This window comes from Semicossyphus pulcher, unplaced genomic scaffold, assembly GCF_022749685.1.
Source record: "Semicossyphus pulcher isolate SPU_LCO1_2020_fin unplaced genomic scaffold, fSemPul1.0.p SCAF_25, whole genome shotgun sequence".
Lineage (NCBI taxonomy): Eukaryota > Metazoa > Chordata > Actinopteri > Labriformes > Labridae > Semicossyphus > Semicossyphus pulcher.
This window is the reverse complement of record NW_027211699.1, coordinates 346,284-374,198: the sequence shown is the minus strand read 5'-3', so window position 1 is coordinate 374,198 and position 27,915 is coordinate 346,284. Positions and strand designations below refer to the sequence as shown.

General features: G+C 43.5%; 1 protein-coding gene across 1 annotated transcript; it reads left to right on the top strand.

Annotated features, from left to right (window-relative positions):
* The first annotated feature begins 1,709 nt into the window (after positions 1-1,709).
* On the top strand, positions 1,710-27,915 carry LOC138604177 (SH3 and cysteine-rich domain-containing protein 2-like). The gene is made up of 11 exons (XM_069676042.1): positions 1,710-2,251; positions 10,100-10,448; positions 12,674-12,768; positions 15,760-15,844; positions 17,957-18,072; positions 19,008-19,077; positions 19,277-19,386; positions 19,498-19,586; positions 23,479-23,530; positions 24,574-24,711; positions 25,776-27,915. Exons 1-11 carry the CDS (start codon positions 2,165-2,167, stop codon positions 25,872-25,874), a joined length of 1,290 nt encoding a protein of 429 aa, XP_069532143.1. The 5' UTR covers positions 1,710-2,164; the 3' UTR covers positions 25,875-27,915.

Genomic DNA, 27,915 nt, shown 5'->3' with positions numbered 1-27,915 from the left:
TGAAATTACCTTGAATTCCCAAGACTGACAAACTTACAAAACAAGGAACTCATGGGATTCTGCATGCAGAGTCATGTCTCTGTCCATGTGTGTTTGTGTGTGTGCTTGTTACACACGTCTGAGGTGAAAAATTGGGTATCAAGTTATCCCAGTGGAAAGAGCAGCATCTCCTGTCCTGTGGCTGCTCCATGACGACCGCTGTCACAGCTGGGATGTGTCCGCCACCGCTTGGGACTCATTTTCATCCTCCTCTTCTTTCCCCTGTCTCCGAATCACTGGCAGATCAATGTGTTTTCCCTCCTGTTTTAATGTTCATTTTTAGCGGCGGTGTTCCGGCTCCTGGGGTATCACATGGAGGATGAAAGGAGGACGGCTCTGAGGGAGAAATTTAAATGTATGTGTGTGTGTGTCTCCCACCAACTCTCCCAACTGTTCTGTGTTTTGTGTGTTTAACACAGACAGATCAGATCACAGCTCACTGCACAGCTCCGCAGCAAGACATTGTGTTTCAGTTTATTTTTGACAGCAAAGCCACCGCTATGCACTTGAAAACTTTTGACTTGGCTTTTTTTTTTTTTATTCGCAGTGTTCCTTTCAGCAGTCACTCTGCTATCTGCTGTGCCCTGGCTCTGAGTGAAGAAATAATTAATGTGATAACAGAGCCTCTCTCTCTCTCTTTGTCTTTCTTCTTTTTTTCAACACACCCACACGCAAAGACTTTTGTGACAGCTTAGAGCAAACTTTGATGTCAGGCTGGGGTGAAATAACGTTGCAGAATTAGCATAAAACTCACTTTAAAATTCATTACCTCAACTCTCCCTTTATTTACCTTCATCTGCTTAATACAAAAATCAGTGGCTGTAACTACAACCGTATTGCTTCATTCGCTTTCATCTGAAGTTCAATATATGTCTTCTAAAGAGGATGATCAATAGAAATCCTCTCAAGGATGCGGGAGATTAGATTGCATTTGAATCACAGGTACCAATCCTTATTGTATCCTGCAGACCCTGATGCATCTCCATCTCTGCAGAGTGAAACCTACATGGCAGCTTGAGCTTCAGAAGACGTGTGTCAAACAGGGATAAATTATGGCAACAAACTCACGTATATTTGGACCCTTTTTTGAGCTAAAATAGAGGATGGCTGTTCGTGGTTTATTAGATTTAAGGCAGCATGTTCTGGAACATCCTCACCTATTTCTTTCAGCACTTTGACCTCAGCCAGTGACCTGATGATGACCTGATTTTACTTTTTTTTGTTTATATGGACCATATGCATTTTAAATTGTGCAGAATATTTAATACAAACCTAATTGTATCTTTAATTGACCAGTTAGGACTAGCTGCGATTATGTAGTTAGAATTAGCTTTCACACTTAATCAGATTAACACAGGTGCGTTGTGTGAGTGCTGGAACATGTGGAGGGAACATCCTGTTGTCAATACAAATCACTTGTCAACACGAAACATCACCTCAAAGAGAAAAGCTCTGTTTGCAAATTGTGCAGCTCGTCTATATTTGGGTGTCAAATAAGCCCCCGCCCCCGACCGTGAATCCTGATTAAGTCTAAATGAATCCTGGCACAGTTGTAAAAATTGCCCCAATCATGCGCCTCAGACGCACGAGAAGGCGTGCCTAACAGTGCGCTTAAATTTAACTCTGAGCAGTGGTGAAGGGCACAGTTCGCTTCGGATTTACACCTAACCAGTGGCTTCCTGAGTACACGCTTTGTTTGGATCATATGTTCAGCTGACATTTTCACATCGATGTTCTGCTAAACTGAACCTGAAGGCGGAATTGTGCCACATTGGAGCTTTCCGACGCGCATCGAAGGACGATACAGTAACGCTAATACGCGAGGTTCAGCCTTTTCCTGAGTGCTTGTCCTTGCATGGCATTAGCGAAATATCAACAGCTGATACGAGTGTGAAACAGTTTAGAAACTGTTTAATCAACATTTAAGCTTCTGTCTGGCGCGTGGAGAGCAAATGGCCATAAGGCGTCCACCTGGCAGCGCGCGCAAATCCCTGTGATGTGTATCCGTCACACTTTGTCGAGCTTTTTAATGGCTGAAACTGGAGATTTCCGACCCTGTGCATACAGTTTGAGGAAGTAAAAAGTTATTTTTTTTTTGTATCTTGAACGACTCTTGACGGTTTCAATGATGACTGAGAACAACGAGATGGAGAGCGACTCGCAGCTCCAGCGCTCCCCGAGCACCATGTCCATTCAACCGATGTCATCCAAGGCAAGTAACCACAGTGTTTCAGCTTTGTGCCGCCAAATAAACACGCTCCTGTCTTATGATCTGTCCCACATAGCACACTCGAATCTCTAAAACGAGGGGAAAGAAGACAGAAATAAGTTTAGAAGCAGTTTCCTCCACATACAGAGTTTAATGATTGCATGCAGAATAAAAATAGACTTATTTTATCGCTTTAAACTTTAATTTTGCAGTTTTTGTCCCTCTACCTGTACACTTCCGGCGGTTTATGTATTATTGATGACGGTACCTCACAATTGCAGTTGTATACATCACGACTGCGTCACTAGGTGTAACCTCACACGTAGGGTCTGATGTCACCCTGTCTCCCCTTTTCTCTCTCCCCCTCCCAAACCTACTTCCTGCACGCACACATTCACACACAAGGACTTTCTATTCAATAATAATCTATTCTATGCTTTTTTTTTAATGGGTTTAGTTCACGTGGAGGAACCGTTAGAATGTTCAATTTGTGGCTGATATGCTAAGCTACATCTTTTAATGTATGGGCCCGCCTGAGCCTCAAGCGTCCTTACAAAGTCTCCTGACAAAGTCTGATTCATTTCATTGGTTGACTTTACTGTAAAAAAACGATTTCAAGCTCTTGTATTCAAGTGCAGAAGCCATAAAAGCTTTCTCAGTGCCTGCTTTATTTATCGAAGGCTTCAGGGACACGTCATTCATTAGGCTCAGACATTGGATTCAACTTTCCCTCAGCTGAGCCTTTGTCCCCACCTCATGCCTCGTGTAGCCGCCCCCACACACACACAAACACACATGTACTGCTCGCAGCAAAGTGACACTCCTGCACAGCACTGTGAGATACATCAACAGCTGATTGTCTCTGTTTCATCTTAATATGTGATGCCTCCTGTGGGAAGCACAAAAGTGGGCATTATTATTATTATCCCCACTCTCTGCAGTGTGGTTCACTCCAGTTCCCCCGCGCCTCACCGGCTGCGACCACAGCAAATTGGGGGATGTTCTGTTCCAGGCAGAACTTATTGGTATTCACACGGTTCGTTGTTCTGCTCTGGCTTCACCACAAAACAAGCGTGTATTCTACTAACTAATCAGGCCGGCCATTCAATCGCCTGCTCGCTGCCTCATCTCCCTCAGCTCTGGCGATCGATGAGGCCGCACTGGTTGAATACCAGGACTCTGTGTGAGGTAGATTTGACTTTAACCTTCAGCACTTGTGCTCCTGGCACGGCTCATAGATGCTTGATATACAGGTGAAAGGTTTATTTTAACATTGTTTGAACTTCCCTTAAAGGTTCTGGATTCAAAAGATTGTACAACCACATATAGGAGCCTATTAAAAGTAGAGTATGATATTCTGACTGGAAGGACAAATATAATCATGTAACTGTAGAGCGAAAGACAGCAAGAATCTAGCTTATGTCTGCTAGGTTGTGGGTTAGCAGAAGAGACGGCCTTCCCAAGCTGGTGCACCAGCTCCGGACAATGCTACCCACAACTCTCCTGCTAGCATAGCTAGCATTACAACTACAACATGTCTTGGCAAAGTAGAGAGTCAGCTGAACGTCTGTGGGTAACTGTTGTGTGGCCTGATCCAAGACGCTTCGTCTGTTTCCCATTTCCAGAGCCAGAAGTCTACACACTAACATCCCATACTTAATACCATTCCTAAAATGTTAAAGAAAAAAGCACCACAGGGTTTAATTTTTGAAAGAATCTCATGCGACACATCGCCATGAGTCCATGATGTTTGTAATTAGATAAGCATGACAGGAAGAGAGAGACTGAGTAACTCGCTCTGGTAACAGATGCTCCTTCAAATCCACCAGCAGCAAATTCCCCATAAAGATGGCTATCAGAGATCAGGAACAGAGGGAAATAGTGCCAGAGGATTAAGAGGAAACGAAGCATGGACTTTCTCCCAAAAATGTACCGCGGCCTGCGCCAAGGCTGCGAGAAACGTGAGTGTGGGAGCAGATGAGCCGCAATCATGAGGAAATGGCATCCCTCTTTGCTAAGAGTAGTTTGAGCTATTGGGCTGGTGAAGCTTTCGGGAGCATTTACTGTCATAAAGCGCACACGAAAAGCTGCACAGGACAATCTCTGTTGAGACTGAAAATAATACCCTGCACCGTGATTTGGGGAGATTGGCTCGTTTGTCAGCTCGCGATGAGAGCATCACAATTCATCCCGATGTTCCCTTTGGGCTCTTCATCTTCTTCACTCAATGTGAGCTCTTAAGCACACACTCAGACACACACACACACACACAGCCGTTTGAGTGATAAAAGGTCACTGCGTTTGCCTACAGTGTGAAAATGAGGACTTGTAGCAGCTTGCAGTTTGTACTCATGTCTAAGTATGTCACTCTGGTGCTTCACACTAACACGGTTTAACTCGCAGTTTGTTGCGTGATGCAAGCTTAATCTGTGATGTTGGCTTAATCTGTAAAATGGCTTAAAAAAAAAGAGGGTGTTTTTGGGGTTTTACACTAAAAGTCCAAGAGTGGACAGCAGGCAGACTTAAGGGAGATTTAATTCATTCTAAAGGCCTATTAAGAGTATTTGTAACAATTTAATGGTAACAGTGTTCTTAAGTCCCTCATAGATGCTGCTAATGAACTACAGTGACATGATTCCTCCGCTGTCATTTCCCAGAGTGTATTCCTCGACATCACCTTAAAACCACCCACTCTTTTAATCTCATTAACTATCGCATCACTTTCTCCTCAGACGAAGGGTGTGGGACATAGATTTGAGTGACATGAGCCGGGGAGTAAGTCCAAGAGGGAGCCTGACGGGGGCCGAGGTCTTCATTAATGAATGTAACACCTCCACTGCTGTGATGTTTATTAATGTGACACAACAGGAAAAGGTGTGACATGCTCGAATATTTGACACTAGAAGGCTACAGTTATCTAAAAATAAAAGTGGTGGAGCAGCGATGAGGGGAATATTTGTTCTGTTTTTCCGTCACCGGTGATGCTCATTCAGAAATAGCCACCGGTTCGAGACTTGCGGCCGTTGTGTTGTGTTTGCAGTGTTATGTGTGTGAACAGTGATTGGGTGAGTTGAAAATGGGAGGATGATGAGTTGCCAGGGCAAAGCTGGGTGGCAGGGTTGGCTGGACGTGTGAGGAGATTGCACTGTGGTGTGGAAAGTGGTTGTAATCCACACTACTATTTCACACAGAGGCTCTCGGCTGTGAAACAATCAGAGAGAGAGAGGGGCAGAGTGGGTAGAATGAGCTGTGTGTGTGTGATAGAAGCAACCTGTGATTATGCATCTCTTATTCAAAGTAGGACTCTGCCACCTTGCCGTGCATAATGTCAAACTTTATACTTAAACGGATGCAATAAAAGATACTCCTGTAATGATTAAAGCTGCACATTTTTATGACTCAATATGTGCTTTTATTTTTAGTCTCTCCCACTCCAGAATAAAACTACCTGCCTCTGTTTAGCTGCAACTTTTTTGTCTCTGTCTTCCCAATTTCATAAATCTACCCCAAACAAATGAAGCCACACAGCGAGCGAAAAATATACATAATTACATCCCGAAATAAACCATGCGCCTGGTAACTGAAGGTAATTATTTCCTCTGGAACCACATATTCCGCTGATGACCTAGAATTAAACAGAGACAGTAAACTGTGTCTGTCACAGCAGGACCACACAGGTGTTAGTCTTCATAAGGCTGAAATATCCTCTCTAAAAAAGACAAGGTCGGACACAGTGACGTCCGTCGTGATGAAAGGGCTCACTCAGGTTTTTATAGAGCCACCAGCCTTTATGACGGGGCATGATGCTGGGGAGGATTTTAAAGTGGAAATTAGAGGCCAAAGAAAGAAAAATATTGCAGTTACAGGTCACACAGAGCAAAAACACCGGCTCTGATGCTGGGATTTGATTTAGCGTGTGGAATTGTTTATCTCTTACAGTGGCTGTTTTTGCCACAATTTCTGCTGCACTTCCTTTCTTCTGCTGCTTGGTGAACTGCACAGTAGGACAGAGCATAGAGTGCAAGAGGTAAAAATAAGAGAAATGTTAACAAAAGATTTAGCACAAGCCTGTAAAAGTTCTTTTAAAGGAGTAATTCACCCCTGGAAAAAGCCACTGTCAGTCAAAGCTGGCGTTCTCTGTAATCAATAGAAGCAATAATATTTGAAATTGGCGCCATAGCTGTGGAGGAAGTTGTACAAACAACTCGTGGTTTTGCCCGTTCTACATTCCAACAACACCCAGCATGCATTGCGCCCCTCACAGGAACGGCCCAACGAGAGATGCTGGAGTGAAATACTACTGTTTCACTGCAGGCAATGGCTCAGAGCGGTACAGAATCTGAAACAGGACAAGAATATACCGGTGGATCGTATAAAAAGTCTTCAGGTCTGCAGTCTACATTTCAAACCTGACTATTTTGAACGAGACATGACATCAGAGGCGGGCGTCCTAGATTGAGGAAGTGTAGTTTAGCGGGCTCCCTGGCCTCCGCCAGATGATGCGTTCTATGCAGTCTGGCGGAGGTTTTCCAGGGCCCATTGGAGAAGCAGATAGCGTCCTCCAAAGACACAGAGCCAAATTGCATGTTTTTTCCTACCATAATGGCATTAGCTCCCCATAATAGCATGATAGGACTGAGGTTGAAAAATGGCGAACTGGCCCTTTAATAAAGTGAGTCTGTCTGATTCTTCGTTTTAAAATGATACAAAAAAAATAGGTCCTCCAACACCTTTTCACTCAATTCCAGACTGACGCTTTAGGGGGTTAAATAGTTTGTCCTTCACAGCCTATAAATGAAGACAGAACCAGTATCTCCTACTGGTTAACATATAAATTCCCCATTCCAAATGCTGTGTACAGGTTAAATCGAATAAAACAGTCCACACTGCAGCATATTATGGCCACAAGCTGTATTTATGGTCACATCTCCAGGGGGACGCAGCCTTTGTTGTTCAGTCTTGACCTCTGGACAGGCTGGAGCATCCCATGTGTCTCCGCCTGGCCCCATTAAATCCTGCTGAAGGGAGGAAGAAATAAAAGCTTTATCATTGAATTTCATCTGCTCAAACCCCGCGGTCCCACTATGGAGCATTGATTGTGGACATTTCTGGCTGCATGTGAGAATGACGGGAGGCTGGTGTATGGATCGAAGATGTAAGAATCATAGGCTTTTATGGGTCCGCCAAGGCAGCTCTTTGTGAACGGCCTTCAGCTTGTGGATGCTGCTGCTTGAGGAATATTGACTGTTCAGGTGCATGTAACTCTGGAAGGCATTATGAGTTTGCATAACATTGTGTTTGTGACTCATAAATAATTTGTTTAGAGAGAAATATGAGCAAGCTAAAACAAAATGTTTCTTTTGGGGGCAGCATTTTGTGCGGCTGACAGGCTTAATTCATTTCTCTTGTCAGAATCACAGTCAGCAGAGGAATGAAAGACTGAGGCAGGGCGGCTGTACTTGACAAGCATTGTCATGAAATTGCTGGGGATCAATAATACATGTGGGACTACATCATACATCAAAAGCAGGGTAGCATCTGTGGAGAAGCTCAGCTCGCTCTGACTCATCCTTCGTCAATATCAGCATCTCACCTGTCACAGAAATGTGCGAGATGATGCAGATGAATGGAGTCCATGTGCACTGATGACCCAAATACAGCGTGCTATCACGGCGGCTTTGACTCGGAAGTATGACGCTCTCAGCTAATGTTCAAAGGGGAGCTAACGGGAATGCTTTTTAGGCTCGCACACTGACAGATTATTAGATTAGCTGTAATTGAGACATGTGCTCAGGCCGGAGCTGTTCTGCCAGCACTCGTCTGCGCTGATTGAGAGAGATCGGCTCACGGCTGTGACGCTGCACACAAAACGTGGAGACGAGTGTCAAAGCACTGAGACACTAATAAACATGATTAAAAAAGCTCTCTACATTCTCCATAAGGCATTCTTCATAAACAGTCTGTTTCAGCAGATACGGTTGCACAGTTGTCAGAAATTTTAGATGCTCAAACTTCCATTTCTGAGCACCTGAAAAGGAAAGCGCTGCCATTTTTACACATCAAAGTCTGGGGACTTTAGCGGGCGCCAAATAGTACAATTTAAGTGAGCTCAAAACGGCTACAAAGGGAGCTTTGCGAGAGCGATTTATCAGCTTCTGTTTCCAAGTTCAAGAATGAACTTTTAGTCTCAAATAGTAACCATAAAATTAAATAAAAATACATATTCATTCACAGCACAAACTCATTTAAGAGTCATAAATGTGTGCAAAACATGCTGAAACCACTCACTAAAAAATGTCATGCACTCCACTTATCCCAAACATCTGACGCACACAGAATATTAAAGACATACTGCTCATCTCCTGCAGATGAAAACAATTTTTATGTTAATTGCTTTTAAGAAATGCTTGAGCTGTAGATAACACACAGAAGTCTGACTCCTCTACCAGAGAGTAAAAATTAGGGATCAGTCAGGGATTTAAGTCGGACTCACAATATTTTTCAAGCCCCTTAAACAGCCTAAGCCTTTATAGGGAACAGTACACAGGGGGCATCATTCTGTGCATCCACAGCTATAATATTATTACTGTATTGTCTCATAATTTGTCTTCATTAGTGTAATCTGACCAGGGAAGTTTTTAACAGTCAAAGGAAGCATATGGAACACTTGCACTGACATACGCATGGACTTTTGTTTCACTTTCTCTACCTCCATTGGTCTTTTACACACGCACGCACGCACGCACACACATACACACAAACTCAACTAGACAAACTGTTTTAATATCTTACTCCCAGACGCGCAGAGCTGTAAACAGCATGTCCCTGTAAGGTGATTATGTTTGGCGCTGAGCGGAGCGAGCGCAGACAGTCAGACAGAGCATGTACACACAGTGTGTCTTCGGCCTACTGATTATCTGTCTGCTTGTCTGTCTCCGTTGATCCATTCTTCCCTTGCGACACGACCACGCCCTCGCACCGCTCTGCCCCTGCCACAGCTTGTCAGTGTAACAAATGGTGTCGGGGTAACAAATGTTCCGCCTATCCTCAGGGAAACTAGCATCATCATCTGTACACAGAGCCGGAGGGAGATGTCAGGAAACATGCATTTATCTGTCCTATCAGTGGTGGATGGCTGCAGAGAGCAGGGCTTACGATCCTGATAGGCACGGGTGTGATGTTTTTTTTCTTGTCTGATTGTTCGGCTGTTGAAAGGCAGGAAGCATAAATTCTTTAAGAAATGTTGGCCAAAAGAGACAAACATGGCTGGTTAGAGAGGGTACATACTATTTAACAATGCTGCATATTGTCGGCCTTTAAGTTCGTCCCTGAGAGAGGGGATCCATCAGCCCTGGTTAGTACAAACCTGTGGCAGGATCAATCGATCCAAGGAGCAGACATTGTGAGCTTAGGGGCCCCAAAGAAGTAGTCTGTTGAAAGATAAGAAGGCTCTGTAAACTGTCTGCCACTATCAGGGATGCTGTTTACACACGGCCGTCCTTAATGTATGGCCGTAGGTGTTCTCAAAGAGAAAAGCCTTATCTTGTGTAACCACAGGCCCAACGCACAAGAGGGATATGCTTGGTCACACTGAAGGGAACGTACAGATAGCTTTGCTATTAATGTGTTGTTTCCTTATGAGGTGATATTGCATTTCATGAGTCACCCGCTTTCCCTGTGGTGTACAGATCAGAGTAGTGTTGTGTTTATGGATGCCAGGATATTGCCTGTGCTGTCCTGAGGGCGTATTGGGCATCTGTTATTGCTCCCAAATGTGGCGCAGAACTCCTGCTTATCTTGTGTTTATTCTCAGCGTGCTCTTTTTCTGTCCCTGTCAATGTGTGTTTGCAGCTCCAGAGACTAAAACGCTCGCTGTCCTTCAAGACCATGATGCGCAGCAAAAGTGTGGAGAACTTCTTCCAAAGGTCCTACAGTGACGCTCGCCTGCCCCCGGATTTCATCACCGACCCGCCGCCTCCTTCTCCCCCGCTGCTGCCTGGCTCCCCTCTCGTCGGCGACCGCTCACCCTCCATTTCACCGTCTCTCAGCCCCAACCCCTCCATCGCCTCGCACTCCCCTTCTCTCAGCCTTTCCCCGTCATTGCCCACCAAGCCTCCCCGGCCGCAGATCACCCACTGTTTCCAGGACCATGTGTTTCGCAAGCCCACCAACTGCCAGCACTGCAAGCACATGATAGTGGGTAAGCTGGTCAACCGACTCTCTGGACTCTTTGCTTTCTCAAGCCAGCACTTAGCTGCGGTTTGCACAGATTGTCTGGCCTCCCTGTCTTTGTTTACATGGCATCCATCTCGTGCAAACTGGAGAACATTAATTATGGACAGAACGTCACCTTATGTGCTAAACACACTGAAACTGTTATTTAGGAGAAATGTTTCATCACCACAGCAGAATCTAGTTTATCATTCCTTAAAGCAAAAGTTAGACATTACACTTTAAAGCTTTCTGGCAGAAAGGTAGATGAAAAGATTACCACTCTCATATTTATCAGTAAGGCTACAGCTAGCAGTCAGTTAGCGTAGCTTTAGCGGGACTGAAAACAGCGTGGCAAAGCCGACCGGGCTTGGTTTAACCTTGATTAAGCCCACTTAGCAGCACCTCTAAAGCTTTACAAGGTAATTGGTTCACAAAGGTCAAAATGTATGCATTGAATAACTTATGTAAGGATTAAAAAAGCAAGATATAACATGTTTATTAGTTATTCTAAGCTTAATCCAAAAGGCAACTGGACTCGGTTGAAGTTCTTGAAGACGTTTCACCTCTCATCCGAAAGGCTTCTTCAGTTCCAAACCAGTTTAGAATGACCTGGACCATGACCTGGGTAACTGAGAACCTTCAGACATGTTTATTGGTTAGCGTAATTTGTGCTTAAGAGCTGGTAGCAAATTTGCTACCCTTGGCTAGCTGTTTCCAACTGTTTTCAGTCTTTTTGCCAAGCTAAGCTACGCTGCTCTCTGTAGCCTTTCGTTTCACATATTGATGCAGTGTTGCCAGACTGAAAATGTTGTTGCCAGATTGTTATTAATTTAACAACACGGCGGTCCGTACTTTGAACAAGACGCAATTGTATGCTTCAGCCCATTACACAACCATTCCTTCCATTATTACCCTTCAAAATAAAAGCACCTAGTAAATTCTCGCACATTTGGGGATGCTGCTTGCGAGCCACGCTGGCGCAGATATGCGATGAGTGACAGATGCATCGCTGAACTGTTCAGTTGTGGGTTTCTTTGAAAGAACAAAATTATCGTATGTTCGGCCTTTTTTTGCATTATTGATCGTATATCGTACAAAGGGCAAAGATATCGTATAATTACGATAGTTATTATTAATCTTGCAACACTGTATTGATGTGAGAGTCGTATCAGTTGTATCGTCTAATTATCTGCAAGAAAGCGAAGCATGAAGGTCAAACTAATAGTAGCTTGAACATAACAGAGCTGGTTTCAAAGATGGAATAAAAAATTAATGACATTTTTAAAGTCCAGATTTGAAACTTTAAGTCTTTGTCAGCTTTTACAGCTGTGAAGAAAGCAGTAGATTATTACCAGACATTGCTGAGGTGCACAAGTGTCAGTGCTTTTATCCCTAATTTGCACCTTGCATGAACTACAAGGCACAGCCAGTATTTGTGCTAAATCCACATCCTGTCACTGTGATTGATTACAGACTCCAACCTGCCTCTCTGCTATTTTGCGTCGCTGCTGTTTTTTTTTGCATGCATAATGGTTTTATTTATGTAATGCATCACCTCGCTACAGCTGTTCTCCTCCTGCAGTCCCCAAACACAGCCCAGCCTCTGTTTCCTGCTTAAGCTGATGACATAAAATCAATTTATTTCTCATCAGAGTAAAAGCAGTTTTTTTAATAAAACCATCCAGATGGATTATTTTTCCTGCCATAAAAGACCTGTCGATGTACAACAACTCCAGAAATCTTTTTGTTTGTTTTTAGGATAAAAAGAGACTTAACCCTTAATCTTTAGATACAACAGAGGTTTTCCCATGACCTAAAACACGAGGGAAAATCTCCACATACTCACAGGCTTCCAGCACTGAAGCACTTCAGAACAAAGATGAAAAACAAGATGATTCAATGCCGAATCGATTATGATTGAAACATCTCCAGCCGGTTTCCAATCTGTGCAGGTTGTTTGGAAGAGGAGCTGTTGATTTTGAAGCTGTCAGCTCTGAGAGCAGTGACAGCTTGATAAACCTGGGACACATCTTTATTTCACTCTCTACCTGCCCAGAGATAAACCTGCTCACAAACCTGCTCACATGATCTGAAGTCCACTTTGTGTGCTCCCTGTTGCAGATGTGCAGCCTGCTGTGAGCTTCTTATGCGTGGCTGCTTCCATGTCTGCATCTCCTGCTCTCATTCTCTCCTCTGTGTCCTTCTCTGCAGGAAACTCCAAACAGGCTCTGCGGTGTAAAACGTGCAAGATGGCAGCTCACCTGTGGTGCACCTCAGAACTGTCGCAGCAGCTGTGTCATGGGAAGGTATGAATACATTTGCAGCATTCATCACACCCTAATGTATAACACTGTTAGTTTTTCTCGACATAGAGAAGGACTTGGTTTGCTCAGCTTTTGCAGTAATCTGAATATTGTTTTCCTTTGTAAATGTGATGTTAGTCTGTTTTGTCCCTCCATTTGTTTCTATGAATTTGAAATCATAAAAAAAACATAATTTCTAGTTTTCGGTGAGGAGATTTGACCTGAGCATTTCAGGAAAATCCCTACATTTTAAGAAATATCCTCTTCTGACAGTCGTCGGCTGGCTAGCTTAGCTTAGTACAAAGGAAGCAAGGGGAAACAGCTAGCCTGGCTTTGCTCAAAAGTAATGATCAAGGCATGTTTGCGGCAAATCAGGATCTTATTGGGTTATGAGCTGCACTTCCTGAAGGCTTCACTAAGAATAAATTGCGGCAGCTGATAGCTCCATAAATTGCGCATCATTTGCCCCCGCTATCTGCTCCGTCTCAAGGTCTGATTCACAAAGCAAATTGCACTGATGATATTCAAGTGCAAACACGCCCATAAAGTTTCACAGATCCGTGCAGTGTGCTCTTTTTTGTGTCTGATTGTGAAGAAGAGCTGTCAGCACCTCCACTCTCTGCTGCGCGGTGCTGCGAGCATCCTCAGGCATTAGGTGAGCGCACACTGACAGATCTCAACTCCATCCACAGATCAATGATGAGCAGGAAGAGGAGGGGGCAGCTCCTTTAACAGTTTATTGTAAAGTCTAGACTCGACCAGTGTTTACTAGTTTGCTTGTCTGTAAGGTAGCATCATTTTTTTAAACGAGCGCGCAACAGCAGCTCATCCAAACATCCAAAGTGTGCGTGTGTGCTGGGGTTGGGCCTCTCCCGATTATAATAATAATTATATCATATTATTAACAGATTGTTTTTATAGACAGACACATTTTTTTGGTCGCACGAAAGGTGGAATTGTCGCCAAGATCACTGGAAACTCAGAGCGTGACGGCCCTTATAATTCTGCGCTGCAGTTACCACCAAGCCTCGGTATTTTCACTCCAACTGCGCAGTACGTTTAGCGCTGCTGTTTGTGAATTAGGTGCCTTCTGCGACGAGGCTCATTTACATAGAAAGGGGCTTAATTTGCCACGAATGTTTGCATAATGACTCATTTAAATACATGCAAACAGCACCGGAGCACAGTTTGCTCTGCAGCGCACTTTGGGGTGCATTCGACCCTCTGCGTGTGCTTGGAAAATGAGGTGGAGTCTGTTTGTGTCATTTGCACAGGTTTTACGGGCGCAAAAGCACGTGATGCACACGACCCCATAAAGTGACAAATTAAAGGATTAAACAAACAAAATATGACATGTTAATTGGTGAACTTTTGAGTCGATCGTATGGGTTAGCTGTTTTCAGACTTTGTAAAATATGAAGCTATAGCCAGAATCTTTGCTTGGAACAAACAGATATGACAGCCGTCTCAATCTTAAGTACAGTCTGAAGCTAAAATGAATTGCTTAAATATTGTCTCACAACCCACCCATTTCTTGGTGGTCAGAATGACATTTTAAATAGCCAAATTATCGAAAGCACAGCAACAATGCCAGTTTGGTTTCCAATCGTGATTTAAAAAACCTTGTTACCATGGTAACTTTAACATTAACCTGGACTGGTTGTACTGCTGGATCACTTGACTTTAACTTGATCTGCTTTGCAAAAGTCTTTAGTGCATTCAGTTGCACTTGAATATCCAACAGGTTTTCAGAAAAGTGATAACAATAAATGGTTGAATGGTTTTTCAGGGACAGCAGAGTGTCGTGCAGTTGCATGGACACATCGTTTTTACACTGTCGGTGAACACAACCATATATTGAATCAACACACAGAGACACACATACACACAGGAACATTCACTTATATGAGGACAGTGTTAACACCAGCCATGTGTGCAGTGTATAAGTTAAAACGCTGACAGAAGAGATGCAGGTTGCTGTCTTTGTGTTTTAAGAGATGTAAAGTGCTGATGCGGCTGAAGCAAAGCCATTAAGCACATCACCTTTGGGGCCTAAATGACAAGAATTACCGCACTGTGTAACTAATCTGAATCTTGAATTGTCATAGTTCACTTATCTTTTAACCCATAATAATAAAAACTTTACTGTCAGCAGAAACTTTAGAGCAAAAATAAACATGTTGCATTTTTAAGCAAAGAGTAATGCAATGCTTTGGGCACTTTATTGCTCATTCCCATTGTGGGAATTAGTCCCTTTTGAATTTGGACACTGGGTGAAGGACGTTGGAAGAAGGTGAAAGCTACAGGCAGTAAATTGAGAATGATTTCAGACCGAGATTTTGTGTTTATCCCCTGATGCAGACAGAGAGGACATTAGCATGCAGCCAGAGGCGAGACCTTCTGAGGGCCACTGGGTAAAATTAAACGGCACTCTGTTTAAGAAAGAGGAACACAAAGAGAGACAGAGGAAGGGAAGCAGTATAATTGGACAGTAACAATTGTAACACTTTTTTACCTCTGATTCACAAAGACTTCTCTCCTCAGCATAAAATGACAAACAGAGAGGCTCATTTGCAAGTCAAAGACAATTTGATATCTCAGCTGTAACACTTACTGTGCTTAATTCAGTGTGAAATTGCAGTTGTGTGGACGCACACATGCAGAATCACATGTCCGTGCCTGTGTGGAAGCCATGTGCACACAAGTAAAACGGCCTGAGTGAATTCATTGTTCGTAAAAAGCAGCAAAGAGAGCCGCAAACTCGTCTCATCAGCCTGTGACTGGATGCCAGTGATGAGCTCTTTCACTGCAGAACGTGCACCAGTCTGTGCACCCTCGCACATCTGTCAGTGTGTGTTGACGGCTTCCTGATTCAGAGTTTTTAAACGCCCTGTAAACATCCTACAATCACTCCATAGATCTGTTTTAAATGCAGCTCAGCCACAGGAAGTCCTGAAAACATAAAGACATACTCTTTTCTTTCTTCTCCATTAGTCTGGAGCGTTCAAGCGAAACTTCAGCTCGCCGATGCTCGTCAACGACCAATTGTCCGTAGTAAAGGAAGTTCAACCGAGCCAAGGTGAGCACACCTGAGTGCCTGTGTGTGTGTGTTTACGAGCGAGTGCACATGTTGTGTATCTGTCCCATGTGCTTTTGTTTCGTGACGTTGCTCTTGTCTTGTCTTTTGGTTTATTTTCTTGGTTTTTGTGTGCTTGTGCGTGCACCGTAATAAAACCAGAACTGTCTCCATCTCACCTGACACCCGAGGAGCGTGAAGTGGAAAAATATAAAGAGGAAGAACAAATTCAGCTTCTCTTGGAGGCTGACGGACGGTCTGCACCCTGAAAGTATGTGAACACATATTTAAAAGTAATAATGTGTTATTGTTATTATGTCTAATGTGTTTGTTGTTACATCTCTGTTTATGATTTGTACTGTCTGACTTTGGACTGATGCATTCGTTGTCTGACACTACAGCTTGCATGTTTAGAGCTTGATAAACATTTAAATGCTGCCTATTTTTTAGATTTATCCTCTCTGGCGTAAAACCCACCTGTATTTCACAAAGAAAACTCCCCAAATTAAATTTTTAAGGACAAATTTGACATGTCCTTGTCTTTGTAAGTAAACCAGCTGGAGGCTAAAACACAGTGGAACAAGAACAGACTGTTTTTAGACTCGCCGCCCTGAAAGCACCTGAATTTGTTCTTCCTTCCTTCCTTCATCATCTCTGAATTACAGCTTGTTTTTCTTTACCCGTGTAGGTGATTCAGTCCTTCATCTCTTTTACTGTATGCCTCACTGAATCAGGGTTAGCGCCTCATGCTGTCACTTTCTTGTACTATCCATGAATCAGGGTACAATTAACCTTAAGCTCTGTCAGCACTGTGACGCCTGGGACTCAGCCAGGGCCAGCTGACACTGCAACCTGTCAAACTCACAGTCACACACTGCAAAGTGTCCTCATAATTACTGCTAACAAAAGGCCTGAGCTCCTGTTTATGCACATTAATATTAGGTGGCGATTTTAATGATGGATTTACCCACAGGCGCTGTTATTTACCATTAACTGGCTTTTAGCTAATTGGTTTGTTGACTCATATCAAAGCTCATTTGTGAGGCTGCGAGTTATTGCTCTAAGTTGCAATATTGCAATGACAATTAAAGTCTGATTACCTACCAATTGAAGTTATGAATACAGGGATTTGTTTCTCTATTTACAAAGACAAAGTTAAGGTTAAAGAAGGTTTTATTTTGTTTTTTGATTCTTTGTTAAAATGTGTTCAATTCACAAGAGCTCAAGGTTGATTGTGCTGCATTTTAAAACAGATAAAGTTCTCCTTTCTTCACTGAAGGAGCGCTGAAGGTAAAAAATAAGTATTTGTATCGACAAGAGGACTACAGTCTTTCACACAGCTTCCTTCTGTACTCGATTCCCATGCAAGTTAGTCATAGTCAGAAATACCTCCATGCAATAACAAGCGTTATCACATTCAAATACCTACTCTTGTTGCAGATTCAGTTTTTGGTTTTCCTCTTAAATTATTCATCTTTCGACGAATGCATGGAGGTACTGACTTCAATAGGACACCATTACAACTTCATCCTGCACGCACACACAAACCACATTTGGCCCTGCAGAAACATCACTCCACCCTCCTTTTAACCAACGTAGAGCTGGATGGAGGAAAGAGCAGCAAATTTTATTCCTAACTTCAGAAATACTCCGATAGCACCGAGCACAAGTAGCAATGCCGACTTTGTGAGGATTTCCATATTTAAAATCTCATCTCTTATTCCCTTTCTGCTCAATCACCACTTCAGATATATTACGGCTATTACAACTACGACACATCTCTGGCTAATAAGTAAATTAAAAATGAATCAAAGTATAGTGCAGATAAATCGGAACATCTTGATGTCTCGTTAACTTTTGGCTGCGGTCCTCTCTTAGATCTAAAGTGGGTCACTTTGGTTCAGGACTGACTGAGTTACTACAGTTATATTTAGTCCCTCTGCTTCCTCCTGATTGGCACAGGCACATTAATAATGATGTGCAGTATAATCTCAGTGTGTCGTCCAAACTGCAGTTTGCCTGGGGCTGTGTCCAGGCGTGAACAATTTACATGTGTGCTTGTAAATGAAGTGAAGCGTGCACGAGTTTGATGAATGTGTGTGTGTGTGGTTTCAGAGGCTGCGCGGATGCGTGTAGACCCTGTGTATGCCGCCTTACGCTACGGGACGTCCTTGGCACAGATGAGCCGCTCCAGTTTTGGCAGTTTGTCAGAGTCACCAACACGCAGCCTGGTATGACATCATCACCTTGTGTGATTAAGATATATACATAAGTTTTTACAGTGTCGGTCCCTTGATCAAATTACTGGTGAAGTATTTATTTACTGAGGTAACAAAAGGGGGGCTAATTTCAAGCTTCATATTTCACTCTGTGGTACCTGTGAAGTAGCTTGGTATCATTTACAGTTTAAAAAACTCCAAATTTTTCTCACGCTGGTGCTCTGTGCAGGCCCTCACGCAGCCTCTGCCTGAAACAGCTCTGTCCCTTTAAGAAGCCCCGCCCCTACAAGCCCACTTTCTTCTAATTGGCCAGCTCTCCATAGCCTGCTGAGGTCACAAAGAAAAAACTCACCCACGTTTAGTCTGGACATCCAACATTGTAACATTATTTATTTGTCTTAAAAATTAACCAGCACCTTTTAAAGCTCACAAATGAAAGTTATATTGTAGTAAGCTGTCTAAAACCCAAAGAGTTAAAGAAACACAATTTCCTGGGTGTGTGAAATAGTCCGGCTGTGTCTTGGCTTTATAGTCTTCTTTATAAGCTAACAACCTGCTAGCCTAATATAAGAGACTGTAAATCAAACCAAACAAGCCAGAAAGTGAACAAGCATATTTCCCCAAATGTCAAACTTCTACCTGAAAATGCATTATAAAGCTTATTAAAAGTTTCCCCTTTTTGAGGTCAGGCTCGTCCCCTACTTACTCTCACTTAGAATACAGTGAAGTTTTATAATTGGACAACAGGGGATGATCTGTTAGCAGCATAATGGATGACACAGGTCTCAGTGTTCTTCTCATTAGACATGTTGTTGAGGGTAACTACGCATCTGTGTGCTGTGTATTCTGCAGAGCAGAAAGTTTTACTCCCCACTTAATATCAAACACATCCTCTTTGACCTCCTGGCGCTAACATTTTATTTCTCCTCTCTATTTCCTTCTTTGAGGGGGAGGGAGGTGAGGAGAGTCAGCAGAGAGAGTGCAGCATGGAGGAAGAGATAACTCAGGAGACAGGGGGTAAACACGGCTGTGTGTCTGTTTTCTGAGTCTGTCCATGCATATGTGTGTCCATGCATATGTTCTGTTTACTTGTGCGTGTCTGTCTGAGTGTGTGAGAGATTTACTGTCTGGTTGTGAAGAATTGCATGCAAGATTGCACATGTGGGTTATGTGCGCGGCCTGGCACCTTCTAAGAAAAAATTCCCACCCCCTCCAGATATCCCTGCCCCGGCTCCCGCCCCTGCTCCCGACCCTGAGATGGAAAAAGAGGAAGATGAGAGCTTGAGCGGACAAGCTCAGACTCCTGCGGAGGACAGTAGTGTGAAGGTAGCACGTCTTGTAATCCCCATGTGCACGCTGTCACCCCTTGTTGTTTTATTCCACAGGCGTGTATATCTGTCTCACATCCCCCCCTTCCCTGTCTCTTCCTGTATGCAGATGCCGAAGCGCATTGAAGTTCACTCCATCCACACCTATGTAGCCCTGTACAAGTTTCTGCCTCAGGAACAGAATGACCTGGAACTCCAGTGAGTAACGCCAGACAGATGTGCATGACGTGAAAGCATTTGTGTGCACAAGCAGGAGAGCTTGTTTGGGATTGTGTATTTCATTTTTATTGTGTGTGTGTGAGTGCTTTGTCTGTGTTTTGCCCCGGCTTTTCTTCCTGCCGGAGGAAAACGTCCCCACCAACTGTCGAGGACGGTGCAAGGCGCCCTTAAGGACGACTAATTATAAACTCGTAGCCCGTCACTGTCCCCTTGCAGAGCTAGCGACTGAGCTGTTTGCCCAGCAGGGGAGAGGATAAAGACAGCGAACCACTGAGAGATGAAGGGACGGACAGGCGTGAGGGAGGAAGGGAGAGAGCTGGAGATTACTGAAACAGGCAGAGACATGATGGAGAAACAGGTGGAGAAAGCAAAGTGTGGATAAAGAAGTTAGAGCTCTATAGGATGAAGGAGGACAACGAGAGAAAGGAAGGACGGGGCAGTGAAATGGGGGCAGGGTGTGTTTGTGTGTGTGTAGGGGACAGTGTTAACAAAGGTAGGAGCTCCATGGGGCTATAAACAGCCATCTGTGCTGTGGCTCTGCATGTGTGACTGCAGAATACATGCGTGAACTAATGAAAGCATTATTCTTCTCCATGCTTCTGTTAGAGTTTGACCAGTATGGAGTGACAGAGTATCTGATTGCTGCAGGTGTTCATCAGAAGTGAAAAACTCTGGATGCATTAATGAAGATTTAGAGAAACTATGAGCACTTTAGCTGTTTGAATTAAAAGCCCTGCACGCCCACACAGATGTTTTCAGTAATGCTGGTGCAAATAATTGGAGCTGTGCTTGTATTAAGGTCACCACATCTCATTTGCTGTGTGTGAAATCACTTTTTATTTGTGGTGCAACTTGACATTTCTGCTGTCGTTAAATTTAGTGTCAGAATTCTGAGTGTGAAATGTATGCACTATAAAGTAGGTCTGCACTCTATGAAGGAAACCTGCAATGTGCAGATATCTTTGACTTTCTGCTCTTCTACATGTTTTACTCAGAACCCGTTTGTAACAATTTGTCTCACCTGAATCCATAATAACTTAAAATAGCACTTCTTTCACACCTAAAGGTCTTCGTCAACCCCGATCTCCACTCCTCTCCCCTTCATTAGCCAACATGCTAGCTAACCCTGCAGTCACCCCCTAACTGAAACCAATTAAGCTAAGAGAAGCTAACGGGTAGCTGGGCCTTCATCTAATTGGCCAAATGGTGTGAATGCATGGCTCATGTATCCAGGGCTCCATTTGATGGGTCTATAGATCTCGTGCTGGGTCTGAATCTTTAAATATTTTTTCTTATTATTGTCTCTCGGGCAGTTTTTTTGTGCGCAGGTCCATAACCAGATGAATATGAAAATGTGACTCCTTGTGAAGTCTTACTTCTTACTGAAGTCTTACTTCAAAAGGCCTTATAGTGCCCTAAAAATCCCACAATGGAATAAAAAAAGACTTTCTAATCACAATCCCACAATGCAATGCTTTGCATTTTGTAGATGCAGGTAACAGAAGTCAGGCAACACTACACAAGTTAATAAGTAAATTGTAATCGATGACAGAGAATTAAAGAATAAATCGGGGAGTGATTTCAGATGCAGCACTAACCCCAACCCTAATAAGAGAGTTCGGTTTAAACTGGCCTAATCCTAACAGGTGCAACACTAATAGCAAGTGAGTTAAGGAAATGCTAATCAAGACAAAGACAAAGCACAGATGTTATGGAGCGCTGGTTTAACTCAGTCAGTAGAGCAGGCGCCACATGTACAGAGGCATTGTCTTCGACTCTTCAACCCACATGTCTCTGGCCTTGTTCACATTTTCATGATCACAAGTGGACAGCCTTAATTACAAGTGTGAACACTAGAGGTCTTCACGGGTCTACGGGAACCTGAGGACCCGGGACCCAAAACGGGTCCCCACTCTCTCTTCCCCATATTTCCTGTCAATTTTTACTGTGAAGGCAAAATGCCCCAAAAAATGGGCGGGGCCGCATGAATCAGCAAGCTACAGCTAAGAAGCTAGGCTATATGCTTCTCAGCTTAGCTAGCGGTTAATAGCCATAGACTGTATAAATAATGAATAAGCTAGTTTAACTTTGCCAGGAGGAGATTCTGTTTGTGGTGGTGACTGACTGCAGATGTTTATTTATCAGACTAAAGAAGTAGCGGACTCACCGCTCGCTCGCCTGGTGAGATAGCAGCGAGTGGACACATAAAAAACTTAAAATAACCGAACTTCTCATCACTACGGTCCGCTGTAATCTCTCCGGGGAAAAGCCATCAACTCCTGACTCTTATTTACTGGCCGACTATTAAATAAATGTTTGATAAACGCTGACAAGCCAGCTAAAGCGGGCACAGTATACCAGCTACTTATTGCTAAAAATATATCAATACAATAACACTAACATTTAACTCACTGAAAAGCTGGAGCTCAGACTTCTTGCAGACAGAAAGCTCCATAAATCCCACAGAGACAGATTATTTGTCCAAACTTTGAATGAAAAAAATTCCCCAGCAATTTGTGTGTCTGTGTTGACGTCTAGCAAACAGCCAGCAGGATCCACCTGTCAATCAAGTGAGCTGGCCCCTATAATTTAAGGCTTAATATAATTAAAACGACTGTGTTATAAAAAAATTCCCCCCCCCGTACTGTTATCTTGACCAATAAAATAAGTTATTTATAACAAAACTGCTGTAAAAATTGGCGTTTTCCAACCAGCTGTAATGTTATTTCTTAGCCTCAAGCGGCCACTCGAGGAACTGCAGTTTTTTTCACTTCTGCATTGGCTTCATTTTTCAACACCTGAGGCTGCCGCTTGGAACTGATGTCAGTTCCAGTCAAGGTCCCACTACGGTGCATTGTGGCTCAGTATGATGGCTTACAGGGAAACTAATGTAACGGAGCCATTGTAAATTAAATTTGTTTCACTTGTGCAAATCCTCACATGATAAGTCTGAAAGGGTTTTTGTGTGTGGGGGCTTTGGTTATGTTTCACTTTCAAACTGTGAAAAGTTGCTAAAAGCTGCGACCTGATCCTGTCTGGTAAAATATGTGTAAGTACAACATGTTGTTAAGTAAGACACATGTCCATTTAACACGTACATGCAAACAGCATCAACAAGTTTGGCCTAACGAATAACAAACTGTACAAGTGTCCATGCTGGGAGAAACCTCAGCGTGCAGAATGTCTCATATTAAAAAAGTGGACAGAATCAGTTGAGTTATATGGGTCTCACCCTAGTTGGTAAGTTTATGTAAGTGTTCAAAGTTGTTTGCATGTAGGTGTGTGTGTGTGTGTGTGTGTGTATGTCTTTGAGTGATGATCATATAGGGCAGTAGAGAGAGCAGACACCCAGGAGATGTAACGTACAGAAGTGCAATTGGGACAGCAGTTTCTCCCTGTGTATCTAGGACACTGGGTACACTGTGAGTGCGTGTGTGTGTGTGTGTGTAAAAGTCCTATCAAAAAGGGGTAGCATCATTAGCATGCAGCCGAGGTCGGCTCCAGACCAGGTCCAGCTTTCACCGCTGCAGTCGACAGTATTTCATGTCGACCTCCTGACTTTGGTGTCGGCTGCTCTGTCACCTCTGCAGAGAGCGACACAAAGACTCATGGTCATTTTAACCTCACGGCGATGTTAACGCGGGTGCAACAGCTCGCCCGGGCTGTTTGATAATGTTATCTTTTGTGCTCGCCCTCAACTCTCTTTTTTTTTTTTTATACTGTTCTCGCTGCAGCTCTCAATCCCTCGGCCCCTTTATCTCCTCATCATGCACCCTGCTCTCGTCTCCTCGTCCCCTTTTCCACTCCACCTCAATCACCTCCCCTTCATGCCTCCTTTTTTTCACCGTCTCTCTTGTCTTATCTCCTTTAGTCCCGGTGATCGGGTGCAGGTCACCGACGACTCTAATGAAGAATGGTGGAAGGTGGGTAATAAATCATTTGCCATCATCTGCGTGCGTGTTGATGTTTGAATAATGTGTGTTCAAGTGTACGGAAATATATGTGCATGTGTTTATTGTGCGCATGCTGTAAATCAAGCCTTTAATGCAGAACACCTGCTCCAGTTCTGCTGTGATAAACATGCAGGCAGCAGCAGACCGAAATAGAACATAATTTTCTCTGAAAATTACCGAGAGTTTAACATAATGAACTTGACTAGTGTTGAAACCTCAAAGAGCTCTTTATTGAGTCTGTAATGAGTTTCACTCGCTCCCAATGGAAATGTATGTGCGTGTTTCAGTCACAGAGAAAGAAGGATGCACCCACACTTCAGTGAAGAAGAGTCTGTGTATCTTCTCTTACTGGATCAATGTTTACTAGCACTTATGCAGCCTGAAGTGAAGCAGCAGCCATTAAACACCTTAAATCAACACGGCTGCAACCTTTAAATTATGTATAATTTGTGAGTCATCCGTTCATTACTTATGTATAACGTTGAATCACTTGAATAAACACATAAACACCTGAAGCAGTGGCTGATAAACAGTGAAACACCGCCGCATAATGAGCTTTAATCAGACATCATCTGCTTCCAAGAGGCCATACTCGCCGTGATGTTTTTCTTTTCAGACTTGGAAACAAATCTGGCATTCAGGTTGCTCAATTTCTCGCTTGCATTTTAAAACTACTTTCATGTAAATTTGTGTAAATCAAGTGTAAGCTGTTTCCACACTTTGTCACTGCGCAGAATGTGAGTTAATGCGGTGCCGTCTGTCTCACTTTGTTCTTAATTCTCAATTAGGATTCAAAATGGAGAAACTGAAGGCAACAAAACATGTCTCTTTGTTTCTATTGACTCAACAAGTAAAGACAAGACTGAAACTAATACGTTCAGAAAAGTTCTCCGTCTCTGAATATGGACTAAATGACCTGAAGATGATATTGCAGCATGTAATCTGGTTGTCCTCTTGACACCCAGATAAGTTGGAAATGCTGACAATGGCACTGTTGGACTGTGTTTCTTTAGGGCAAGAGCGGCGACAAAGTCGGTTTCTTCCCTGCTAACTTTGTGCAGAGGGTCCGGCCGGGAGAGAGAGTGTGGCGGGTCGTCCAGGGTTTTCCGGGCAACCGGGAGAGAGGACACATGGCCGTGAGGGAATCCCAGGTACACCATTGTCACAATGCCCTTTAATATGTTATATGCATTTCAAAATCTAGCTTGCTCTTGCTAGTTTCACCTTATTTAGCTTGTGTTGATCACGCTGAAGCCGTACTGCACCCTGGACAATCAGGTCCAAACATTATCTGGACATATCGCAAACAGCGCTAGATTGTCTATCTAACTACTACAGATACCTCGTTTAGGGGGGGAGCGTGCAGGAGGTGGAGGACTCTTTTGTAATGGTGACTGTTTTCCAGTTGCTATCACCATAACAAGTATAAGGATGTACTGGAAATGCAAATGAGAGAGTGAAAAGCAATATACAGGCAGCAAAACTCTGTGGAACTTCATCAATGTCACTAACACGCTGACTTGCTCGCTGCAAATTGTCCAGACTGTTTCTTCTCACATGGACATTAAGGGGACTTTGTACACGGGGGTGGCAGGTTAAAGCCTGTTTAGTGTCCAGGTCAATCTGACATTTGCAATCTCCCCCCAGGTAGTGTCCTGACATTTTCAGGAGCGTAGTGCATGTGTGAAATGTGTGCTAACCCCTTTGTCCAGTGCAGAGTGGCAGGGTACATTCTGGTCAGGGCTGGCTCCAAAATAATCTCAGTGTCTTGATTTGAACACTGATGTATGAGGCTCATTATTTCCAGAATCACTGTAACCACACAAAACTTGTTGAGTCATCCTGCAGGAAGAGCTGTGCACTGGCACTTTAGTTTATAATGAAAGGATGATTATGCTCCCAAACACTCTCTCATGAAGTTAAATGCTTCGTGTTTTAATTGTTTACCGACATTTTTATTTAGTTTTTCAAAATAAATGTCACCACTTTCTAATATTCACAATCTATTCTGAAAAGTTAAGCTATGCCAAGCATAAATTATGTTGACTCACTGCAGTCATTGACATTAACTGCCAGCATGTTCATTAATTCTGTCGACAGCTTTCATACTCGTAGGAAAAGATCACGATACTGAGTCACATAACTTTCTCCACGAATGAATATCTGTTCCTTTACAGAAAATAGAGCAACTCAGTTCCTGTCTCTTCCCTTTCAGATCTGTGTGGGGAAGCTGGAAGACGGCGAGTCGTTTCTGAAGCTAAGCAGTGGCAAGAAGAGAGGGCTGGTCCCGGCTGACTCCATCGAGGAGATCTGAGCCTCTGTGCGCGCATCACCATCCTTCCACTTCTACTTCCTCCCTGGGGGACGCACCCGTCTTCAAACTATTACCGTCACCCCTCCCCCACCCTTTGCTCGGCTCAAAGACTGCCGCAGCCTCTCCAACCGGGTCCTGGCTGACTTCAAACCAAACAGAGACACACACTTCTCCAAAGAGCTGCAACCACAGCTCAGATGAACAAACGGTTTGCGGCTGTATTGGTTTAATAGACTCTCTAATAAACTGCACTGTTGTGCAGTAGCCCTGCTCTTAGCAAGGAACTGTCTGTAAGTTTATCTCTCCGATACAAGAATCAATGTTTAGATAGACAAAGGCTGCACAAGTCCAAAATGCTTTAAATAAGCTTGCCGGAAGCTGATTCTCATTTTGTTTCTCTTCATCAAAGACAAATCTACCGACGTGGGAGTCCTGTCACCGTCCTTTTCTTGTTTCAGCCCACTCCGAATGTCTCACTCCTATCTGCTCATGTCAGGGTCTCTGGCCCGGGGACGGATATCATTTTCATGTAGACTGGAACGTGACTCGAGGCACTCGCCAAGGACAACCACTGCCAGACGGAGAAAGCTGCTGCCACTCAGACAGACAGGAGAATCAGATGAAAGGAGCACACAGGATCCGAGTTATAACTGCGCTCAGCAACGTGAGAGTGCAGAAATGGGAGGATTTTCAAACGAGAATTGGAGGCTCTGAGGGTCTTTTCATAGAGAGCTGTTCCCCTGACTTTTTCAGTAAGAAATGACGATGAAAATATGTTACGAAAAAAGCATCAGTATCTTTTATTTCTGGCCCACATGCACCACAGATGATCGACCCGTTCCCTTTTCAACTATCTACAAGCCACGATGAAACTTTGAAGAATTTGTCAATGTGTTCCCTTTCCTTTTTGTCTTCAGTTATGGCATTTCCAGGAAAACATGATGGTGTATTTTACCTTGATAGCAGTGATTGTCTCGGGGCTATGTCGTGTTGTCTTTCTGTTGTAGGTGAAGATGATGCAAGAAAAATCTAAAGTCTGGGAGATGAAAGTTGTTCGTTGGGTTGCAAGAACACCGGGAAATAAATCATGGCCAGTCCGCCAGAAAAACAACACAATGTGAATCTCTCTGACCGTGACGAGCACGTTTCATTGACAGTTTGAAGGAGGCCGCTGGCAAACAGAGGGAGGAGGAGGTGCTGTGAGAGGAGTTTCATCACTGTTGAGCTGGTATGAGTCAGTGAATGCATGCAGGTAGCGACGTTCCCAGGGGTGCACGAGTCATCATTGATCAAATGTCAGGCTGTCATCTCCATCTTCCACTTCCCGTTTGGCCTGTCTTGTCCTCCCTTTATCGACGGGCCTCAGCTCGGACATAAAGTGGAGGCGTTTCTGTCTCACGTGTAAGTCAACTTTTTGTTCATCCATGACTCAGTTCTTTAAAAGAACAGCGTGTTCCAAGGTGAGGACTCAATCAGAACCTTTTCACTTGGGAAAGATCGAGAACGTCAAATGAAACAGCAAAATGATGGCACTGAAAATAAAGCATCCAATTTGTAGTCTTTCAGAGCGCAGAGATCATCCAGCTCATAGGATCCTTCTTTAGTCTACATTTCAATGTATGTGAAAGCCTTTAGAGACAGTGAGAAACAAGCTTCTCTTCTAGTAATAATGAGAATAGCACTTTATTTTATGTTATTGGAATAAGTTGTCCTTTGTGTTGAGGTTTGTCCTTCATTGTGATTGCTGTATTGTATTGAAACCTCACTTCACTTCCCCCGTGGAGCTCTTTAGGCTGATGGATGTCTTTGTGTGTCGGAAAAAAAGTTAAAAAAAAAAAACAGAACGACAAAGCAGCAACAAGGAGATAAATGGTGTCAAAGCAGAACTGGATTAAAGATTTTATCCATGTGAACACTTTGTTATCTGGCATTGTGTCTAGTTTTATGTAGCATCACACGTCCACGAGAAGTCAAAATGTAAATGATGTGTTTGGATGTGTCCCGAGTCTTTGATTGGCCACGTACCTCAATAATAAAACAT